The following is a 19651-nucleotide window of genomic DNA, read 5'->3' as shown; positions in this document are numbered from 1 at the left end:
AGCCTCCTAATAACCGTACAGAGTATGAAACTGTATCCTGTGGGGCCACCCCTGACAGCTCACATTATGTAAGCCTCAATTAGAGGAGCTTTGTTCCTTCCTCTCAGCAAGTTATACATTACAGAACATTTTCTCACAAGTGGCCGGTCCACTTACAACAAGAGGGGGAAATGGCTTTTCAATTCCTCTCTCTTTCAGGAAAGATCTGCTATTTATTTACTGTGAAAATCAGCTAGAGTGCATTGTCTTCTTTTATTGAATGGCATTATAGTATTTTGTGAAACAAATGTCTCTCTTCTCCTGTCATAAATCATAAATCCTTATTTTATAGACAATGAAACGGTGGACTGTGACGTTAGACCTTGTAACGTGTGCACGGTTCCTGCGTCAGTATTGTTGCCAGGGCTCAGTAAGGAGAGATAAATTGTAGCAACCTGAAAGCATTCGGGACAAGCCAAAATCAACAGAATTGCTACCTGTCACAGTAACCTGCCAGAGGATTGTAAGGCTCATAAACACAACATAGTAGTCTACTGGTGCTACCGCATCAGATTCAATAAGGTTTACACAGGAGCGGCCATATAACTAGAAGCAGATGCATGGCTAGGTGAAAGTCAGGGAAAGTGTTTAGTCTTCATCATGGTCCCTGGACTCTAAGGCCATGTGGAGCTGTGCAGTACAGCTGGGCTGCAGTCAGTGATGTGGGCGGAGGAGTACTCTGGCATCTTTCAGAATTAGTCTGAGGCACTGAAGTTACTAATCTCTCCTGCCACCTAATTGCAGTGTGGATGGACTCACGGACAGACTGACCCACATGGGACGAATTGCACCCTTCTGGCTCCTCGAGCACTAGACTTTCTGCTGTCATTGTCTGTTTAAATAAAGCTTGTGAATGGGAACAAACTACTAGCAGCTTTCTCCCCAGCCTGTAAGGATGGTAAGGAGGCCTACTGATGGATAAGCTGTTTTCCACATGGTAAACCGCAACCGGTGTTTTGTAGTCTCCCCACTCAGCTACTGTGGCAGCAGAAGCTTGAGCTATCCAAAGCCGTCATACATCACGACATGGCCTCGCCAAACGTGGTCTCTTCCCACGGAAACATAACACCTACCAACGTGCTGATCTGTTTAAGCGTGAGCAACCAAACATGGGAAAGGATCAGAAAGCTGTGGCACGTGTGGCTGTCTGCATTTTTAACTCCTACACGGTACATAGGCCTTTCTCCGAGGCTACTGATACTATCTGTAACTCATTTGCATTTTCTTGTGATTAACCCCTGTCAGCTTGTCAAGCAATGTACCCACATACAGTGGCAAAAAGACAACAGCTAAACCTTATAAGTGCCTCCCGATGCCGGCACTCTCTCTTTGGACGCATCAATAATCCGTTTTCATGATGCGGATAGCGTGGTGACATAGAGCTGACCTTGGAGGAGTCGCAGAGGGATAGCCTAAATGATGATTGCTTTTACATGTCTTCTCACTTCCTCTCTCTGTCTGGCTTCTGATGCCACTGATGCTTGCCTTCCCTGACCCCTGTAGAGCTGCAAGCTCCATTCCCCTCACTCACCCTGCTCTGCTGGGTGCTCCTCTCTGGATCCTCCCTGTCAGTCTGCTCACATCCGCCATATATCTTCTCTGTCCCCTGAGACCTTAAGCCCATTGACTTCCTCGTCATAGAGAGAGCGTGCCCCAGCAAGCATTGGCCCCATCTGGGTATTTGGTTGGCAAGGTGGGCACAGGCTAGCCCACACCAAGCCCACACCAGCCCAACACGGGCTAGCCCACAGTAATTCCATAACAGCCCAACAGAGACTATCCCAGCGTGGGCTAGCCCACTCCAAGCCCACACCAGCCGACACAGGGTAGCCCACACCAAGCCCAACACAGTCTATCCCAAACCAGTCCCAGCTAGAGGCGGGGGCTCATTCAAATATTTGGTGTTCTGTTGTGTAATGCCCACATGTTTTAAAATCTTGTTTACAGCCAATGATGAAGTCTAAAAAAATACTTAAATAACATACCGTATGAGATAATAGTTTCTCTTGTAAAAAATCTATGTATTAGAGATGGGCATTTCGAGTCTTTTCGGTGAGCTGGCGCATTTGGCTCTTCGTTCATGATGTTAAAAAATAGCAAATCTCCAATGTAAAGCCCAAAACGTAGGCTGCCTTTATGTCAGATCATGAAATGCAAGTTCAAAATATTTTTTTATTTGGCCAAATTCTTAGATGGCCTGTAGTTATTATTGTTAATATTTTTTCATGCACTGAAAAAATGTGCATGGACCAGCATGACGTGCTGTTTATTGTTTCTGCAGTGAGGATTCACCTTTAGAGAATTATGTTGTAAATTAGCTGAAGGGAGGATGGCTCATAATAATGTCCGGAACAGAGCGAATGGAATGGCATAAAACACCTGGAAACCATGTGTTTGATGTATTTGATACCATTCCATAAATTCTGCTCCAGCCATTACCACGAGCCCGTCCTCCCCAATTAAGGTGCCACCAACCTCCTGTGATAGTAGCAGTATGCAAATAAGGGAGCCAAATGAAGACCTGTGCTGGGAAAAGATTGGCTTATTTCAGGCAAAGTAAGGACTGCCTTCAACAGATATGAACTGCCCACACAAATGCCTTAGGGACCAACGTGAAGCTGATGAGCAAAGGCGCATTGGCAACCTATATATGGTCAATATTTTTACTCGCATTGGGCCAACATTGTGACAATGTAGATGTATATGCTGGGTCTGCGTTCCTCTTCCAGCCTGTTCCAAGGGTCTCTGTCTGCTCCTCACAGGAGTGAAGAGCCCAACAGAAAATCATTTGACCGACTTGGATAAAATGAATGCTTGAATGGTGTTTTATAAACCACATACCTGAGTGTCCTTATAGAAAATAGTGATTCTTCATACAACGTCTTCTCTGCCTACATCCTCAAATATGTCAACAGATCTTGACGATCCTACTAACCTCTTGACCAAAGAAGTGACAGAGGATACCGCTACCGTGGAATGGCAGAAGGTACAAGCAGAGATCGACGGCTACGTGATCAGCTACAGCTCTGCGGAGGGCTCCAGTGGGGAGATCTCTGTTGGGGCAGACAGCACCTCACACAGGCTGACTGGGCTGAGGCCTGGAGTCCTCTACACAGTCTACATCTGGGCTGTCAAGGGCTCCCGGGTCAGCAGGAAGAGCTCCACAGAAGCTGAGACAGGTAAACTGTTTACCAAATGCCTGACTTGTTTTTGTTTCAGTTCTCGAAATAGTCTTAAGTGACGTCTGTCTTTATACTTTGATCCTGATGGCTTGTGGATGAATGGGAGAGAACTTCTCATCCTATGCTTTATGTAGGTCCTTTGTGCAAGAGGGCATTTTTTTAATGTTGGGGTCTTGTGGATAGTTCTTAGGGCTGTATTTTCACTTTTAAAGGGATGCACTTTACAAAATGACAACATGGTACAAAAAAACCAGCCAGCCAGACTTTCACCCTCAGCACTTTTATGAATATTTATCTTCTTTACATCTTTTCCAAGAGGGAAACTCTTGCTCAGACCTGTGCTGGGCAAGCTATTTAAAGTAATTAGGTAGACACTTCTTTTGAAATGAGTTTATCATAGCCTATAGCTGTGGAGCATGTTTGTGGAAATGTTTTGGAGACATTTAAGGAGAGCTTAAGGGAGCTAGAAATGGTTCCTTCCTTATTTAATTCTGCTCATTTGAAAGAAACACCAAACATATGCTTCCCTTGTGTGTCAATGTGATGGGATAAAAGGAGGAAGCAGTAACGGCTTGGTGGGGCTATTTCAATAACCCCTCAGTTCACCTAACTATTTGTTTAACTTTCACTTACTGGCAATCCAGTCAGCAAAATACTATCAAATACTTGAGATCAACGTTATACATAAAGGAAAGAGAGAGAGAGAGAAAGAGAGAGAGAGAGAGAGAGAGAGAGAGAGAGAGAGAGAGAGAGAGAGAGAGAGAGAGAGAGAGAGAGAGAGAGAGACGGAGAGAGAGAGAGAGAGAGGAGAGAGAGAGAGAGAGAGAGAGAGAGAGAGAGAGAGGGTGCATTTTAACTGCTGTTTATGGCATTAAAACAGAAGGCTCAAGTACTATACCAGCTGACACCCACCACCAGGAAATACAGGCTATAGATAAGCACTGTGTTGGAAATCTCCTCTTGGCTCTCATAGCGCAAAAAATATCACACCCAGTGGTACTATACTTTCCGTATCAGTGTATACATTTCCTCCCCCACAATCCCATTGATACCAAAAGTAAACAATATGCTACATTAGGTTGTAGGTGAGGTTTGGTCGTCTGGCCTTCAGGGACTGTTGGTGTGGGACATTGGAAGCCTATTGGAAGCCTACAGCTGCATTGTCATGGACGCCTGCTTCAGTGAGAAAATGAAACAGACATAGTACACTAACCTGTCCCATAAGTCAAACAACGGGATTCCACATGGATACAAACATCTGAGAGGGGTGAAATTCAAGCAGGGCTCCCCATGTTTCCCATGTTTTGTCTGCTGACTGGATGTGGGTAGGTTGGGGAAGGCTAGGATTACTGGATCAGTAAACGTAGATGAACTGTGACACAGGACTAATGGAAGGTGGTACATAGAGCTTTCTGCTCTCAAACCAGTGTTAACAAGTGGTAACAAACAGGGTGGTGGTAGGTACACTTTAAGATAGGGTTAGTCATTGAGGTTAAATTGAACACTGATAATTAAAAATACATAGCTAAAGATCTTCATGTGATAACACTGCACTAGTAGAATGAGATAACATATGCTTTCAGATAGTTCCTATCACATCTAGCTTTTAGTGCCTGCTACTTACATAGTATGTGCTGAAACTACTGAAATTAACTCACACTCAAACCTCTCCAGAACTAGATGTTCCTACTAACCTGTTGACCAGAGAAGTGACAGAAGACACAGCGACAGTAACATGGGATAAAGTCCAGGCTGAAATCGATGGCTACATGATCAGCTACAGCTCTGCTGAGGGCTCCAGTGGGGAGATCTCTGTTGGGGCAGACAGCACCTCACACAGGCTGACTGGGCTGAGGCCTGGAGTCCTCTACACAGTCTACATCTGGGCTGTCAAGGGCTCCCGGGTCAGCAGGAAGAGCTCCACAGGAGCTGAGACAGGTAAACTGTTTACCAAATGCCTGACTTGTTTTTGTTTCAGTTCTCGAAATAGTCTTAAGTGACGTCTGTCTTTATACTTTGATCCTGATGGCTTGTGGATGAATGGGAGAGAACTTCTCATCCTATGCTTTATGTAGGTCCTTTGTGCAAGAGGAAATTTTTTTAATGTTGGGGTCTTGTGGATAGTTCTTAGGGCTGTATTTTCACTTTTAAAGGGATGCACTTTACAAAATGACAACATGGTACAAAAAAAAACAGCCAGCCAGACTTTCACCCTCAGCACTTTTATGAATATTTATCTTCTTTACATCTTTTCCAAGAGGGAAACTCTTGCTCAGACCTGTGCTGGGCAAGCTATTTAAAGTAATTAGGTAGACACTTCTTTTGAAATGAGTTTATCATAGCCTATAGCTGTGGAGCATGTTTGTGGAAATGTTTTGGAGACATTTAAGGAGAGCTTAAGGGAGCTAGAAATGGTTCCTTCCTTATTTAATTCTGCTCATTTGAAAGAAACACCAAACATATGCTTCCCTTGTGTGTCAATGTGATGGGATAAAAGGAGGAAGCAGTAACGGCTTGGTGGGGCTATTTCAATAACCCCTCAGTTCACCTAACTATTTGTTTAACTTTCACTTACTGGCAATCCAGTCAGCAAAATACTATCAAATACTTGAGATCAACGTTATACATAAAGGAAAGAGAGAGAGAGAGTGAAAGAGAGAGAGAGAGAGAGAGAGACGAGAGAGAGAGAGAGAGAGAGAGAGAGAGAGAGAGAGAGAGAGAGAGAGAGAGAGAGAGAGAGAGAGAGAGAGAGAGAGAGAGAGAGAGAGAGAGAGTGCATTTTAACAGCAAAATACTATCAAATACTTGAGATCAACATTATACATAAAGGAAAGAGAGAGAGAGAAAAGAGAGAGAGAGAGAGAGAGAGAGAGAGAGAGAGAGAGAGAGAGAGAGAGAGAGAGACGGAGAGGAGAGAGAGAGAGAGAGGAGAGAGAGAGAGAGAGAGAGAGAGAGAGAGAGAGAGAGAGAGAGAGAGAGAGAGAGAGAGAGAGAGAAAGAGAGAGAGAGAGAGAGAGAGAGAGAGAGAGAGAGAGAGGAGAGAGAGAGAGAGAGAGGAGAGTGCATTTTAACTGCTGTTTATGGCATTAAAACAGAAGGCTCAAGTACTATACCAGCTGACACCCACCATTAGAAAATACAGGCTATTGATAAGCACTGTGTAGGAAATCTCCTCTTGGCTCTCATAGCGCAAAAAATATCACACCCAGTGGTACTATACTTTCCGTATCAGTGTATACATTTCCTCCCCCACAATCCCATTGATACCAAAAGTAAACAATATGCTACATTAGGTTGTAGGTGAGGTTTGGTCGTCTGGCCTTCAGGGACTGTTGGTGTGGGACATTGGAAGCCTATTGGAAGCCTACAGCTGCATTGTCATGGACGCCTGCTTCAGTGAGAAAATGAAACAGACATAGTACACTAACCTGTCCCATAAGTCAAACAACGGGATTCCACATGGATACAAACATCTGAGAGGGGTGAAATTCAAGCAGGGCTCCCCATGTTTCCCATGTTTTGTCTGCTGACTGGATGTGGGTAGGTTGGGGAAGGCTAGGATTACTGGATCAGTAAACGTAGATGAACTGTGACACAGGACTAATGGAAGGTGGTACATAGAGCTTTCTGCTCTCAAACCAGTGTTAACAAGTGGTAACAAACAGGGTGGTGGTAGGTACACTTTAAGATAGGGTTAGTCATTGAGGTTAAATTGAACACTGATAATTAAAAAATACATAGCTAAAGATCTTCATGTGATAACACTGCACTAGTAGAATGAGATAACATATGCTTTCAGATAGTTCCTATCACATCTAGCTTTTAGTGCCTGCTACTTACATAGTATGTGCTGAAACTACTGAAATTAACTCACACTCAAACCTCTCCAGAACTAGATGTTCCTACTAACCTGTTGACCAGAGAAGTGACAGAAGACACAGCGACAGTAACATGGGATAAAGTCCAGGCTGAAATCGATGGCTACATGATCAGCTACAGCTCTGCTGAGGGCTCCAGTGGGGAGATCTCTGTTGGGGCAGACAGCACCTCATACAGGCTGACTGGGCTGAGGCCTGGAGTCATCTACACAGTCTACATCTGGGCTGTCAAGGGCTCCCGGGTCAGCAGGAAGAGCTCCACAGGAGCTGAGACAGGTAAACTGTTTACCAAATGCCTGACTTGTTTTTGTTTCAGTTCTCGAAATAGTCTTAAGTGACGTCTGTCTTTATACTTTGATCCTGATGGCTTGTGGATGAATGGGAGAGAACTTCTCATCCTATGCTTTATGTAGGTCCTTTGTGCAAGAGGAAATTTTTTTAATGTTGGGGTCTTGTGGATAGTTCTTAGGGCTGTATTTTCACTTTTAAAGGGATGCACTTTACAAAATGACAACATGGTACAAAAAAAAAGCCAGCCAGACTTTCACCCTCAGCACTTTTATGAATATTTATCTTCTTTACATCTTTTCCAAGAGGGAAACTCTTGCTCAGACCTGTGCTGGGCAAGCTATTTAAAGTAATTAGGTAGACACTTCTTTTGAAATGAGTTTATCATAGCCTATAGCTGTGGAGCATGTTTGTGGAAATGTTTTGGAGACATTTAAGGAGAGCTTAAGGGAGCTAGAAATGGTTCCTTCCTTATTTAATTCTGCTCATTTGAAAGAAACACCAAACATATGCTTCCCTTGTGTGTCAATGTGATGGGATAAAAGGAGGAAGCAGTAACGGCTTGGTGGGGCTATTTCAATAACCCCTCAGTTCACCTAACTATTTGTTTAACTTTCACTTACTGGCAATCCAGTCAGCAAAATACTATCAAATACTTGAGATCAACGTTATACATAAAGGAAAGAGAGAGAGAGAGTGAAAGAGAGAGAGAGAGAGAGAGAGACGGAGAGAGAGAGAGAGGAGAGAGAGAGAGAGAGAGAGAGAGAGAGAGAGAGAGAGAGAGAGAGAGAGAGAGAGAGAGAGAGAGAGAGAGAGAGAGAGAGTGCATTTTAACAGCAAAATACTATCAAATACTTGAGATCAACATTATACATAAAGGAAAGAGAGAGAGAGAAAGAGAGAGAGAGAGAGAGAGAGAGAGAGAGAGAGAGAAAGAGAGAGAGAGAGAGAGAGAGAGTGCATTTTAACAGCAAAATACGGAGAGGAGAGAGACAGAGACATGGAGAGAGAGAGAGAGAGAGAGAGAGAGAGAGAGAGAAGAGAGAGAGAGAGAGAGAGGAGAGAGAGAGAGAGAGAGAGAGAGAGAGAGAGAGAGAGGAGAGAGAGAGAGAGAGGAGAGTGCATTTTAACTGCTGTTTATGGCATTAAAACAGAAGGCTCAAGTACTATACCAGCTGACACCCACCATTAGAAAATACAGGCTATTGATAAGCACTGTGTAGGAAATCTCCTCTTGGCTCTCATAGCGCAAAAAATATCACACCCAGTGGTACTATACTTTCCGTATCAGTGTATACATTTCCTCCCCCACAATCCCATTGATACCAAAAGTAAACAATATGCTACATTAGGTTGCAGGTGAGGTTTGGTCGTCTGGCCTTCAGGGACTGTTGGTGTGGGACATTGGAAGCCTATTGGAAGCCTACAGCTGCATTGTCATGGACGCCTGCTTCAGTGAGAAAATGAAACAGACATAGTACACTAACCTGTCCCATAAGTCAAACAACGGGATTCCACATGGATACAAACATCTGAGAGGGCTGAAATTCAAGCAGGGCTCCCCATGTTTCCCATGTTTTGTCTGCTGACTGGATGTGGGTAGGTTGGGGAAGGCTAGGATTACTGGATCAGTAAACGTAGATGAACTTTGACACAAGACTAATGGAAGGTGGTACATAGAGCTTTCTGCTCTCAAACCAGTGTTAACAAGTGGTAACAAACAGGGTGGTGGTAGGTACACTTTAAGATAGGGTTAGTCAATGAGGTTAAATTGAACACTGATAATTAATTGAAAAATGCCTTGAAAAATATGTTTAAAAAATACATAGCTAAAGATCTTCATGTGATAACACTGCACTAGTAGAATGACATAACATATTCTTTAACATAGTTCCTAACACATCTAGCTTTTAGTGCCTGCTACTTACATAGTATGTGTTGAAACTACTGAAATTAACTCACACTCATACCTCTCCAGAACTAGATGTTCCTACTAACCTGTTGACCAGAGAAGTGACAGAAGACACAGCGACAGTAACATGGGATAAAGTCCAGGCTGAAATCGACGGCTACCTGATCAGCTACAGCTCTGCTGAGGGCTCCAGTGGGGAGATCCCTGTTGGAGCAGACAGCACCTCCTACAGGCTGACTGGGCTGAGGCCTGGAGTCCTCTACACAGTCTACATCTGGGCTGTCAAGGGCTCCCGGGTCAGCAGGAAGAGCTTCGTTGACGCTGAGACAGGTCACTAACTCGTCTTGTTACTTAGAATAAATAGGAAGTGTTTGTGTTAGATAATTCATCTGGGACTATACAAAGTAGTGTTACCAGTAAAAGTGGCAAAGTGATAATCAATCAAACTTGTCTCACATATCCTTAGTCATTCCACAACTGACCATCACAGAAAATGATATATTCTAATAATATGTATACTCAAAAATACATTACACTTCAAAATTGAAGTTTGTCTGATGTTTTTCATATCTTAATGTCAAGATTAGTCCACTTTCTGCACACCATTGACTGAGTACATCCAGCTATATTCTCAACCCCCTAAAAATTTGAAACAAATTTGCATTGCAAAGCTTGAAATGATATAGGGATAATCTTTACCAGGTAATTTAGAATTTTGCCATATAGCTGCAGCTACAAAACGGATGGCCTGTAACGTGAACTTATCTCAACAGATGATCACTTTTGAGGCCTAAAAACATCCAACAAACATTGCTATTGGGTTGTAATTCCCCAATAATTCAATATTAGTTTGTTAATTATTCTATGCAAAATACTTGTGCTACTTTAAAAAAAAATCCTGACATGAAAATTATCTCGCTCTTGGGAAACACAACTTTTAATCTCCCAGATGAAAAAAAATGTAATGCATGGTAGACTGTGTATAGTAATAATCCATTTACTAATGGTTCTCCAGATTTGGATGCTCCTACTAACCTCTTTACCAGAGAAGTGACAGAGGACACAGCTGATGTGTCGTGGGACAGACCTTTAGCGGACATTGACGGCTACCTGATCAGCTACAGCTCTGCTGAGGGCTCCAGTGGGGAGATCCCTGTTGGGGCAGACAGCACCTCCTACAGGCTGACTGGGCTGAGGCCTGGAGTCATCTACACAGTCTACATCTGGGCTGTCAAGGGCTCCCGGGTCAGCAGGAAGAGCTCCACAGAAGCTGAGACAGGTTTTCTATGTGTATTTTCATGATAATCCCACACATTCATTGTCCAATGAGAGAGATAGTCATTTCTGAACAAGAGGTTATGGTGTTTTTGTTTTTCACCTTTATTTAACCAGATAGGCTAGTTCTCATTTAGGATAGTTCTCATAGGCTAGTTCTCATTTACAACTGCGACCTGGCCAAGATAAAGCAAAGCAGTGTGACATACAGAGTTGTATAAACAAACATATAGTCAATAACACAATAGAAAAAGTCTATATACAGTGTATGCAAATGAGGTAAGATAAGGGCGGTAAGGCAATAAATAGGCAGTAGTGGCAAAATAATAACAATTTAGCAATTAAACACTGGGGTGATAGATGTGCAGAAGATTAATGTGCAAGTAGAAAAAAATAACAGTACGGGGATGAGGTAGTCTGATGGGCTATTTACAGATGGGCTATGTACAGGTGCAGTGATCTGTGAGCTGCTCTGACAGCTGGTGCTTAAAGTTAGTGAGGGAGATTTGAGTCTCCAGCTTCAGTGATTTTTGCAAATCAATCCAGTCATTGGCAGCAGAGAACTGTAAGGAAAGGCGGCCAAAGGAGGAATTGGCTTTGGGGGTGATCAGTGAAATATACCTGCTGGAGCGCGTGCTACGGGTGGGTGCTGCTATGGTGACCAGTGAGCTGAGATAAGGCGGAGCTTTACCTAGCAAATATTTATAGATGACCTGGAGCCAGTGGGTTTGGCGACAAATGAAGCGAGGGTCAGCCAATGAGAGCATACAGGTCGCAGTGGTGGTTAGTATATGGGGCTTTGGTGACAAAACGGTTGGCACTGTGATAGACGGCATCGAATTTGCTGAGTAGAGTGTTGGAGGCTATTTTGTAAATGACATCGTCGAAGTTAAGGATCGACAGCAGAGTCAGTTTTACGAGGGTATGTTTGGCAGCATGAGTGAAGGATGCTTTGGTGTGAAATAGGAAGCAGATTCTAGATAAAATTTTGGATTGGAGATGCTTAATGTGAGTCTGGAAGGAGAGTTTACAGTCTAGCCAGACACCTAGGTATTTGTAGTTGTCCACATATTCTAAGTCAGAACCGTCCAGAGTAGTGATGCTGGAAGTGCAGGCAGGTGTGGGCAGCGATCGGTTGAAGAGCATGCATTTAGTTTTACTTGCCTTTAAGAGCAGTTGGAGGCCACGGGAGGAGAGTTGTATGGCATTGAGACTCGTCTGGAGGTTAGTTAACAGTGTCCAAAGAAGGGCCAGAAGTATACAGAATGGTGTCATTTGCGTAGAAGTGATCAGAGACTCACCAGTAGCAAGAGCGACATCATTGATGTATACAGAGAAAAGAGTCGGCCCGAGAATTGAACCCTGTGGCACTCCCATAGAGACTGCCAGAGGTCCTGACAACAGACCCTCCGATTTGACACAATGAACTCGGTCTGAGATGGAGTTGGTGAACCAGGCAAGGCAGTCATTTGAGAAACCAAGGCTGTTGAGTCTGCCAATAAGAATGTGGTGAGTCAAAAGCCTTGGCCAGGTTGATGAATACAGCTGCACAGTATTGTCTCTTATCGATGGCGGATATGATATCGTTTAGGACCTTGAGCATGGCTGAGGTGCATCCATGACCAGCTCGGAAACCAGAATGCATAGCGGAGAAGGTACGGTGGGATTTGAAATGGTCTATGATCTGTTTAACTTGGCTTTCGAAGACCTTAGAAAGGCAGGGTAGGATAGATATAGGTCTGTAGCAGTTTGGGTCTAGTGTGTCGCCCCCTTTGATGAAGGGGATATCCACTGCAGCTTTCCAATCTTTGGGGATCTCCGACGGTACGAAAAAGAGACTGAACACGCTAATAATAGGGGTTGCAATAATTTTGAGGGATAATTTTAGAAAGAGAGGGTCCAGATTGTCTATCCCGGCTTATTTGTAGGGGTCCAGATTTTGCAGCTCTTTCAGAACATCAGCTATCTGGATTTGGGTGAAGGAGAAATGGGGTAGGCTTGGGCGAGTTGCTGTAGTGGGTGCAGGGCTGTTGACCGAGGTAGGGTTAGCCAGGTGGAAAGCATGGCCTAGCATAGAGAAATGCTTATTGAAATTCTCAATTATCCTGGATTTATTGGTGGTGACAGTGTTTCCTAGCCTCAGTGCAGTGGGCAGCTGGGAGGAGGTGGTCTTATTCTCCATGGACTTCACAGTGTCCCAGAACTTTTTAGAGTTTGTGCTACAGGATGCAAATCTCTGTTTGAAAAAGCTAGCCTTTGCTTTCCTAACTGCCTCTGTATATTCTTTCCTAACTTCCATGAAAAGTTGCATATCGCGGGGGCTATTCGATGCTAAGGGCAGTCAGGTCCGGGGTGATCCAAGGGCTATATCTGTTCCTGGTTCTAAATTTTATGTGGCCTGCTTATTTAAGATGGTGAGGAAAGCACTTTTAAAGAATAACCAGGCATCCTCTACTGACGGAATGAGGTCAATATCCTTCCAGGATACCCGGGCCAGGTTAATTAGAAAGACCTGCTTGCTGAAGTGTTTTAGGGAGCGTTTGACAGTGATGAGGGGTTGTCGTTTGACCGCAGACCCATTAAGGACGCAACCAATGAGGCAGTGATCGCTGAGATCCTGGTTGAAGACAGCAGAGGTGTATATGGAGGGCAGGTTGGTTAGGATTATATCTATGAGGGTGCCCGTGTTTACAGATTTGGGGTTGTACCTGGTAGGTTCATTGATAATTTGTGTGAGATTGAGGGCATCAAGTTTAGATTGTAGGATGGCCGGGGTGTTAAGCAGCACGAGCTCTGAAGATAGATGGGGAGCAATCAGTTCACATATGGTGTCCAGGAAACAGCTGGGGGCAGAAGGTGGTCTATAGCAAGCGGCAACGGTGAGAGACTTGTTTCTGGAAAGGTGTTTTTTTTAAAGTAGAAGCTCAAATTGTTTGGGCACAGACCTGGATAGTAAGCCAGAACTCTGCAGGCTATCTCTGCAGTAGATTGCAGTTCTATCTTGTCAGGAAATGTTCTAGTTAGGGATGGACATTTCAGGGCCTTTGATGGCCTTCCTACGCCAGGATTCAGACAAGGCTAGGACATGCTGTGTGGAGGCATAATCATCTTTGAGGAGCTGTCAGGTTCCTTCGCTCTTAGTGGAATTCTGGTCAACCCAAACCAACAGTTCAAGGATCTGCTCAATATGAGATAAAAAACAGTGACATTTATTGGAGAATAGAGATGGAGGAATGTAAGGCATGATAAATAGTACTTCATCAGCTGTCATATTCTTATTTTGCCATCCAATTACTGCATCTGGACATTTTCATTCATGCATTCTATTTGACTAAATGGTTCTGTTTTGGGATGTTCTCTCCATAGAAATTGACGCACCAAAAAACCTGAAAGCATCGGATGTTAAACTGAATGTAGCTACCCTGACCTGGACTGCTCCCTTAGCCAGAATCGATGGCTACATCCTCACATTGAGAGCTGAGGATGGCAGTTTGAAGGTACTAATTCTCAGTTACACACACTCTAGTTGTGGGCATGGAAATATGCAATGTCATGATATATGTATGTAGCTATAGAAACCTATTATATTAGACAGTTGTGTTTTTTTCGTAGCTTTCCGTATTGGAGATCACAATTTAATTTCATCCTATATGAAAGGGAAAGGAAAGGGAAAGGGGGATACCTAATCAGTTGAATGCCTTAAACTGAAATGTGTCTTCCGCATTTAACCAAACCCCTCTGAATCAGAGAGGTGTGGGCAGCTGCCTTAATCGACAAAGTTACTGTTGGTGTGCATCGTGTACAAAATACAAGTATTCTCAGTGTTATACCCCTGACCTCTAGTGGCGAAACATTTGTAAAAACCAAAGTCAGTGGTCTTTAGTTCTGTGTCAGTGACTCTTCCTTGTCTCAGTGAATGATTGTAATTCCACTGTGTTCTGAATAGGCTGTGGAGAGGAAGCTGAGGGCAGGAGAGAGCAGCTTTGCCATGTTGGACCTGGAGAAAGGAAAGAACTACATTGTTACCCTCCTTGCTTACAGAGGACCAAAGAGGAGCAGAGTGATAGAGATCACATTCAAAACAGGTACACTGTGCCCTCTATGATCATCATCCACACACCAGAGACTAGTCTGACTCAGTGTGGTGAGACGTTAGCATTTCACTACACTCTTGTGCTATAATTTCAATTTGATTAGTAATGTTTCATTTCTTTCTCATCTTACAATTAATTGGTCACTTGTGAAATATAACTGAAAGCCAACTTTCAGGGCAATTAGCTTGCTGCTATATCAGAGTAAATTACTTGACACATCGTTACATATTTTTTTCCCCCCTGAACCCCATAACGTTATAGTTTACTGGCATCATTGCACTTGTATCCTTCACAGTGGGTTTGTTGTACCCATTCCCCATGGACTGTACTCAGATTAAGAAGAATGGTAACGTGGCAAGTGGAATCTACACCATTTACGTCAACAGTGATCGCACCAAGCCCATGGAGGTGTACTGTGACATGGACACTGATGGCGGTGGATGGGTGGTACGCTCAAGCTAAAGTACATTTTGATTGATGGTATTGATGACTGAATGAAAAAAACGCTCTGGATAGATGGACCATCGATTTAAGTGGTCAATCAAACTATCAATCAAATTTGTGTGTGAGCAGAGACTGAGATCTACAGTACATCACTCCCCAGGTGTTCCAGAGACGCAACAATGGACAGATGGACTTCATGAAGCGCTGGAGACAGTACATGGCTGGTTTTGGGAACATGACTGATGAATTTTGGCTTGGTTAGTACTGTATAAACATCCTTTTCATCTCCTGTCTCTCAATAGGACTGTTATGTCCCTAGGAGTTCCTCTCATGGAATTGATATTGACGATAATGATGATGTAAATGTAATACGTCCTCAAAGTTCTCTTACTCTAACCCACAGGTCTGGACAATATCTATGAGCTGACCAATACTCCCACGCAGTACGAGCTGCGAGTGGACCTTGGTGTGGGTTCAGAGAAGGCCTATGCTGTCTATGACAACTTCAAGATAGCCCCGGCTAAGCAGAAGTTCAAGCTGACCATCGGTGAATACAGTGGAACAGCAGGTGGACCATCTCTTTGTATCTTTCTAACAATTTGTTGAGGAATACAAGCATAAATATTCCACACATTAAACAAACTCAGGGCTCCAACCTACACGCATAATCAATTACCACACAGCTGTGACTGTAATGAATAGAATTTTCACAATGGATGCTGTGAATCTGGTATATGATTGTTTTCCAGGCGATGCCATGAGCTACCATCAAGGTCGCCCCTTCTCCACGGTTGACAATGACAATGACATTGCTCTTGGTAACTGTGCCCTGACACATCGTGGTGCATGGTGGTACAAAAACTGTCACCTTGCCAACCTCAACGGCAAATTCGGAGACAACAGACACAGTATGGTAAGACTTGTGCGGCGTAGTTTTTTGGGGGTGTAGTGCAAGATCGTACAAGCAGATGGCACTGATAGCATAATACAGAATCCATGGTAGTTGCACGTGAGCGTCTGGTAGGGGTTTTCTATTCTTAGTGTGAAATGGCTGTCCTAGATTTATCAGCTTCCATAAAGATACACTTTTCTCAAAAAGCCTTATAAATAGCAGGTGTTTATAGCTAACTTTCATTCTCAGGGAGCCTAACAAGGACTGTTTTGTGTCTGCATGAAGAACGTTGCGAGGAAATGGGAGGGAATTGTTTTGTCATATCAAGTTATACCATGCCTCTCTTAATGAGATGCATAATACATTTGTGTCAGTATTGATGAAGACATCACCGGCACAGATAGAACTTGATAGAAGTTTCATTCTGGATCATTCTATATTTTACCTTATTTTGATAGATATGAGACAGTATGAAATCCTCTTCAGTGTGAAGCAGTTACTAGTATCATGAAACATCTGGCTGACTGTGGCTAATGTGTAGTCCTGTCTCTCTTTCTAACCTCTACCAGGGTGTGAACTGGGAGCCATGGAAGGGTCACCTGATGTCTCTTGATTTCACTGAGATGAAGATTCGGCCTGTGGGCACTGCCAGGAAGAGGAGGTCGCTTAGAAGCAGTACAGCTCCCAGAAAATAGTCCCTCTGATGAACTAAAGCAGTCAATGGGAACCTCATTACAAACCAGGCAAAGTAGCTAGAACCTCAAACCAGGAACATCAAGATTATTGTAACTTACTTTATGTTAACATATCATATGGCTGCAGCCATAAACGTCTTTATTTTTCATAGGATATTTGTATTATATTGGTTTATTTCATATATATTATGAACAAGTGAACTTTCACTGTATAGTGTTATCACATGGGCAAAGTAAAAGGATTTCGTATCTTGGCTCTGTCCTAAAGCGGCATTCCTCGCAGACGTAGATTCTTAGCAAATGACCTCTGTCCTATTGTACTGTATATGATTACATTTTATAGGCTGGCTCCATGGCATAAAACAGTCACCATATTCATAACACTGTCTGCTCCTATTATGCATAATCAGTTAGATTACCCAATGATACCGTGTTTTTGGAATAGTTATACTGCTCTTGTTCACATTCATAACATAGCATAGACCCTGACTCTCTGTTCTAAGTTCTGGTCTCTGGCCTACCCAGCCTACAGAGTTAGCTACATTTCACATTTCAGATGTTATGCATAAGAAATAGAATGTATGACATGCTCCTTTGTAAGATTGTATTTTCAAGTGTGTATTGTAATTGTGTCGTTCCACGAAGAGTGCCTTTTGCGCCCCTTTGATATTTTAAGTAGAAATTAAAAGCCTGCTATATTAAATGAAGTGCCCTTTAATATAGACCACATGGAGAATTCAATCAATCGGATTCCTAAAATGAATATAGGCTTGCTAAAATGCCAAAATTCAGCATTTTGACATGTCCCTCCATCCACCCTGTATCACTTCTAGGAAGATTTTAACTGACTTAATCACAAAATGTCTCCAAGTTTTACCATCATTGAAAAGCCCTACTTAAAGTGTTGCTATGACAGTCATTTCTGAAGACTATTATGTATTTCATGTGATTAGTGATTAATTTACATCTGTCCCTCGTTTTAAGGTCAACACTTATGTGAACTGAACATGGTGAAACTATTCCTTTTAAAATATTTTTTGCAAAAGAAACATTGAATATCTAATAGTCAAATCATAGAGTAAAAGCTTTCATTTGCCATTTTCTGGTGTTTTGTGGTTTCAAGCATAACATGTCAACCTTTTTACCCATAGATCGACAGGCTATAAATGTTTCAACAAGTTCATTTTTTGGTGAAGCTTGCATTCAATTGCCACTGCCTGTTGCACACAACATACTTCCATTCCTCCTGTCGCAAGGGGATTTATGGCTGACTTCAGAAGAAATTGTCAAACCTGTTATGGCCATCCCTGTTACTTTATTTCACACTTAATAGGCATTTACTATAGTCATTTGAGATGGGAAAACATGATTTTCATGAAGTTGAATGTTAAATAACAAAATGTTAAAGTTAAGTGAAATCAAACTTTTTTTCTTTCTTTCTTTCTTTCTTTCTTTTTTTTTCTTATACATTTCTCAAAAGGCAGCGAATTGGTGGAATGACCCTGTTGCTGTGTTATATTGAAGTCCTTTATAGCACTATGTAACGGCTCTCGTCGAAAGGAGTGGACCAAAGCGCAGAGTGGAAAGTGTTCATGATTTTATTATCCAAAAAACACTCAAACAAAATACAAAAACAAAACGAAAGCGACCAGTTCTGTCAGGTAACAGACACTAAAGAGAAAACAAGACCCCACAAAATCCAAAAGGAAAATGACAACTTATATATGATCCCCAATCAGAGACAACGATAAACAGCTGCCTCTGATTGGGAACCACACTCATCAAAAACCAAAGAAATAGAAAACATAGACTTTCCCACCCGAGTCACACCCTGACCTAACCAATCATAGAAAATAATAAGGATCTCTAAGGTCAGGGCGTGACACACTAGCATCTATGCCTGCAGTGACAGAGAGTGCTATTTGAATGGGACATGACTTCACACAGTGTTTATCAAAAAGATGCAGTTGATGTTAATCAACTAATTCAATTCATACTTGAAGAGGAATGAAGTAGAACACGTTTGATTTTCACCATCTCTTTCCCAGAAACAGGGTTAGATATGCAGAAAAGGTTAGATATACCAGAAAAACAGAATAGCAGATTTTCAGTTTCCTTTTGCTTTTTACCATTCATATCACTTTGTGACGTAACCTCACAGGTAACCTGATCTTGACAGGACATTTGAAAATGGTCCCTATTTATGTCCTTTTTGAGTTGAATGACTATGGTTTTCTCTTTGACAGACACAGTCTAGGATAACCTACACTTGAGTTGTGTATCATACCACAAGTTGAGGTTTCTCAACTTCCCCTGGTTTCTCAGCTGTCGTTTCAATTCACTGCTGAGGAATGATTTCACACATTGGACTGTGTGAATAACAATGCAAGAAAGATATTCACAAAGTTAAGCGAGAATGAAAAAGAGGGAAGAAGAGGATGGGGCCTACTGTGGAATATTCTAGCTGAGCTTTTGAAATGTCTCACAGGAGCCAATTGATGCAATAGCTATTTGAACCACATTGATTGCAAATTACTATAAAGAAGATTGGTTCCTATAACAGCACTGCGGGGCAAATGAGCTCTTAAAGAGATTCTCTGATACTTTTTAGCCACTAGTCTGAAAGTAACACTCACGAGCCAAAAGTGGTCCCCGACAATTGCGTACTACTGTACTCCACATATGTGCAGATATGTGCACCATATCATTGCTCTCTCTCTATCTCTCTCTGCTGTGTCCAATGTGCTGTTGGGCCCGCCCTGCAACCTCATTAGATAATGAAGGGCAGACCTCTTGCTAGAAATACACAAATGCGAGGGGCTGAAACTCATTGGCTAGAACTCTAATTTCTAGGGGGCTGCCCACGTGGGGGAAATATAGGGGAAATGGTGCGGCACAGGTTCAAGAAACCAGTCACTTTGAAACTAGGAATTGTGAATAATTGAGGTAAGA

General features: G+C 42.7%; 1 protein-coding gene across 2 annotated transcripts in view; it reads left to right on the top strand.

The window, feature by feature from the left end:
• Positions 1–17882, top strand: part of LOC112260459 (tenascin-N) — a 32542-nt gene extending 14660 nt beyond the window's left edge. For both annotated transcript variants that reach the window (XM_042328775.1, XM_042328774.1), the window contains 12 exons: positions 2955–3218; positions 4896–5159; positions 7112–7375; positions 9366–9629; positions 10315–10578; positions 13941–14071; positions 14521–14659; positions 14964–15115; positions 15273–15369; positions 15516–15680; positions 15862–16025; positions 16574–17882. In XM_042328775.1, coding sequence (XP_042184709.1) covers positions 2955–3218; positions 4896–5159; positions 7112–7375; positions 9366–9629; positions 10315–10578; positions 13941–14071; positions 14521–14659; positions 14964–15115; positions 15273–15369; positions 15516–15680; positions 15862–16025; positions 16574–16699 — 2294 coding nt within the window. In that variant the 3' untranslated portion in view covers positions 16700–17882. The remainder of the gene's footprint in view (positions 1–2954; positions 3219–4895; positions 5160–7111; positions 7376–9365; positions 9630–10314; positions 10579–13940; positions 14072–14520; positions 14660–14963; positions 15116–15272; positions 15370–15515; positions 15681–15861; positions 16026–16573) is intronic.
• The last annotated feature ends 1769 nt before the right edge of the window (positions 17883–19651 follow it).

This window comes from Oncorhynchus tshawytscha, linkage group LG10 (genome assembly GCF_018296145.1).
Source record: "Oncorhynchus tshawytscha isolate Ot180627B linkage group LG10, Otsh_v2.0, whole genome shotgun sequence".
Lineage (NCBI taxonomy): Eukaryota > Metazoa > Chordata > Actinopteri > Salmoniformes > Salmonidae > Oncorhynchus > Oncorhynchus tshawytscha.
The sequence above is the reverse complement of the archived record's forward strand: the minus strand, read 5'-3'. Positions and strand labels throughout refer to the sequence as shown.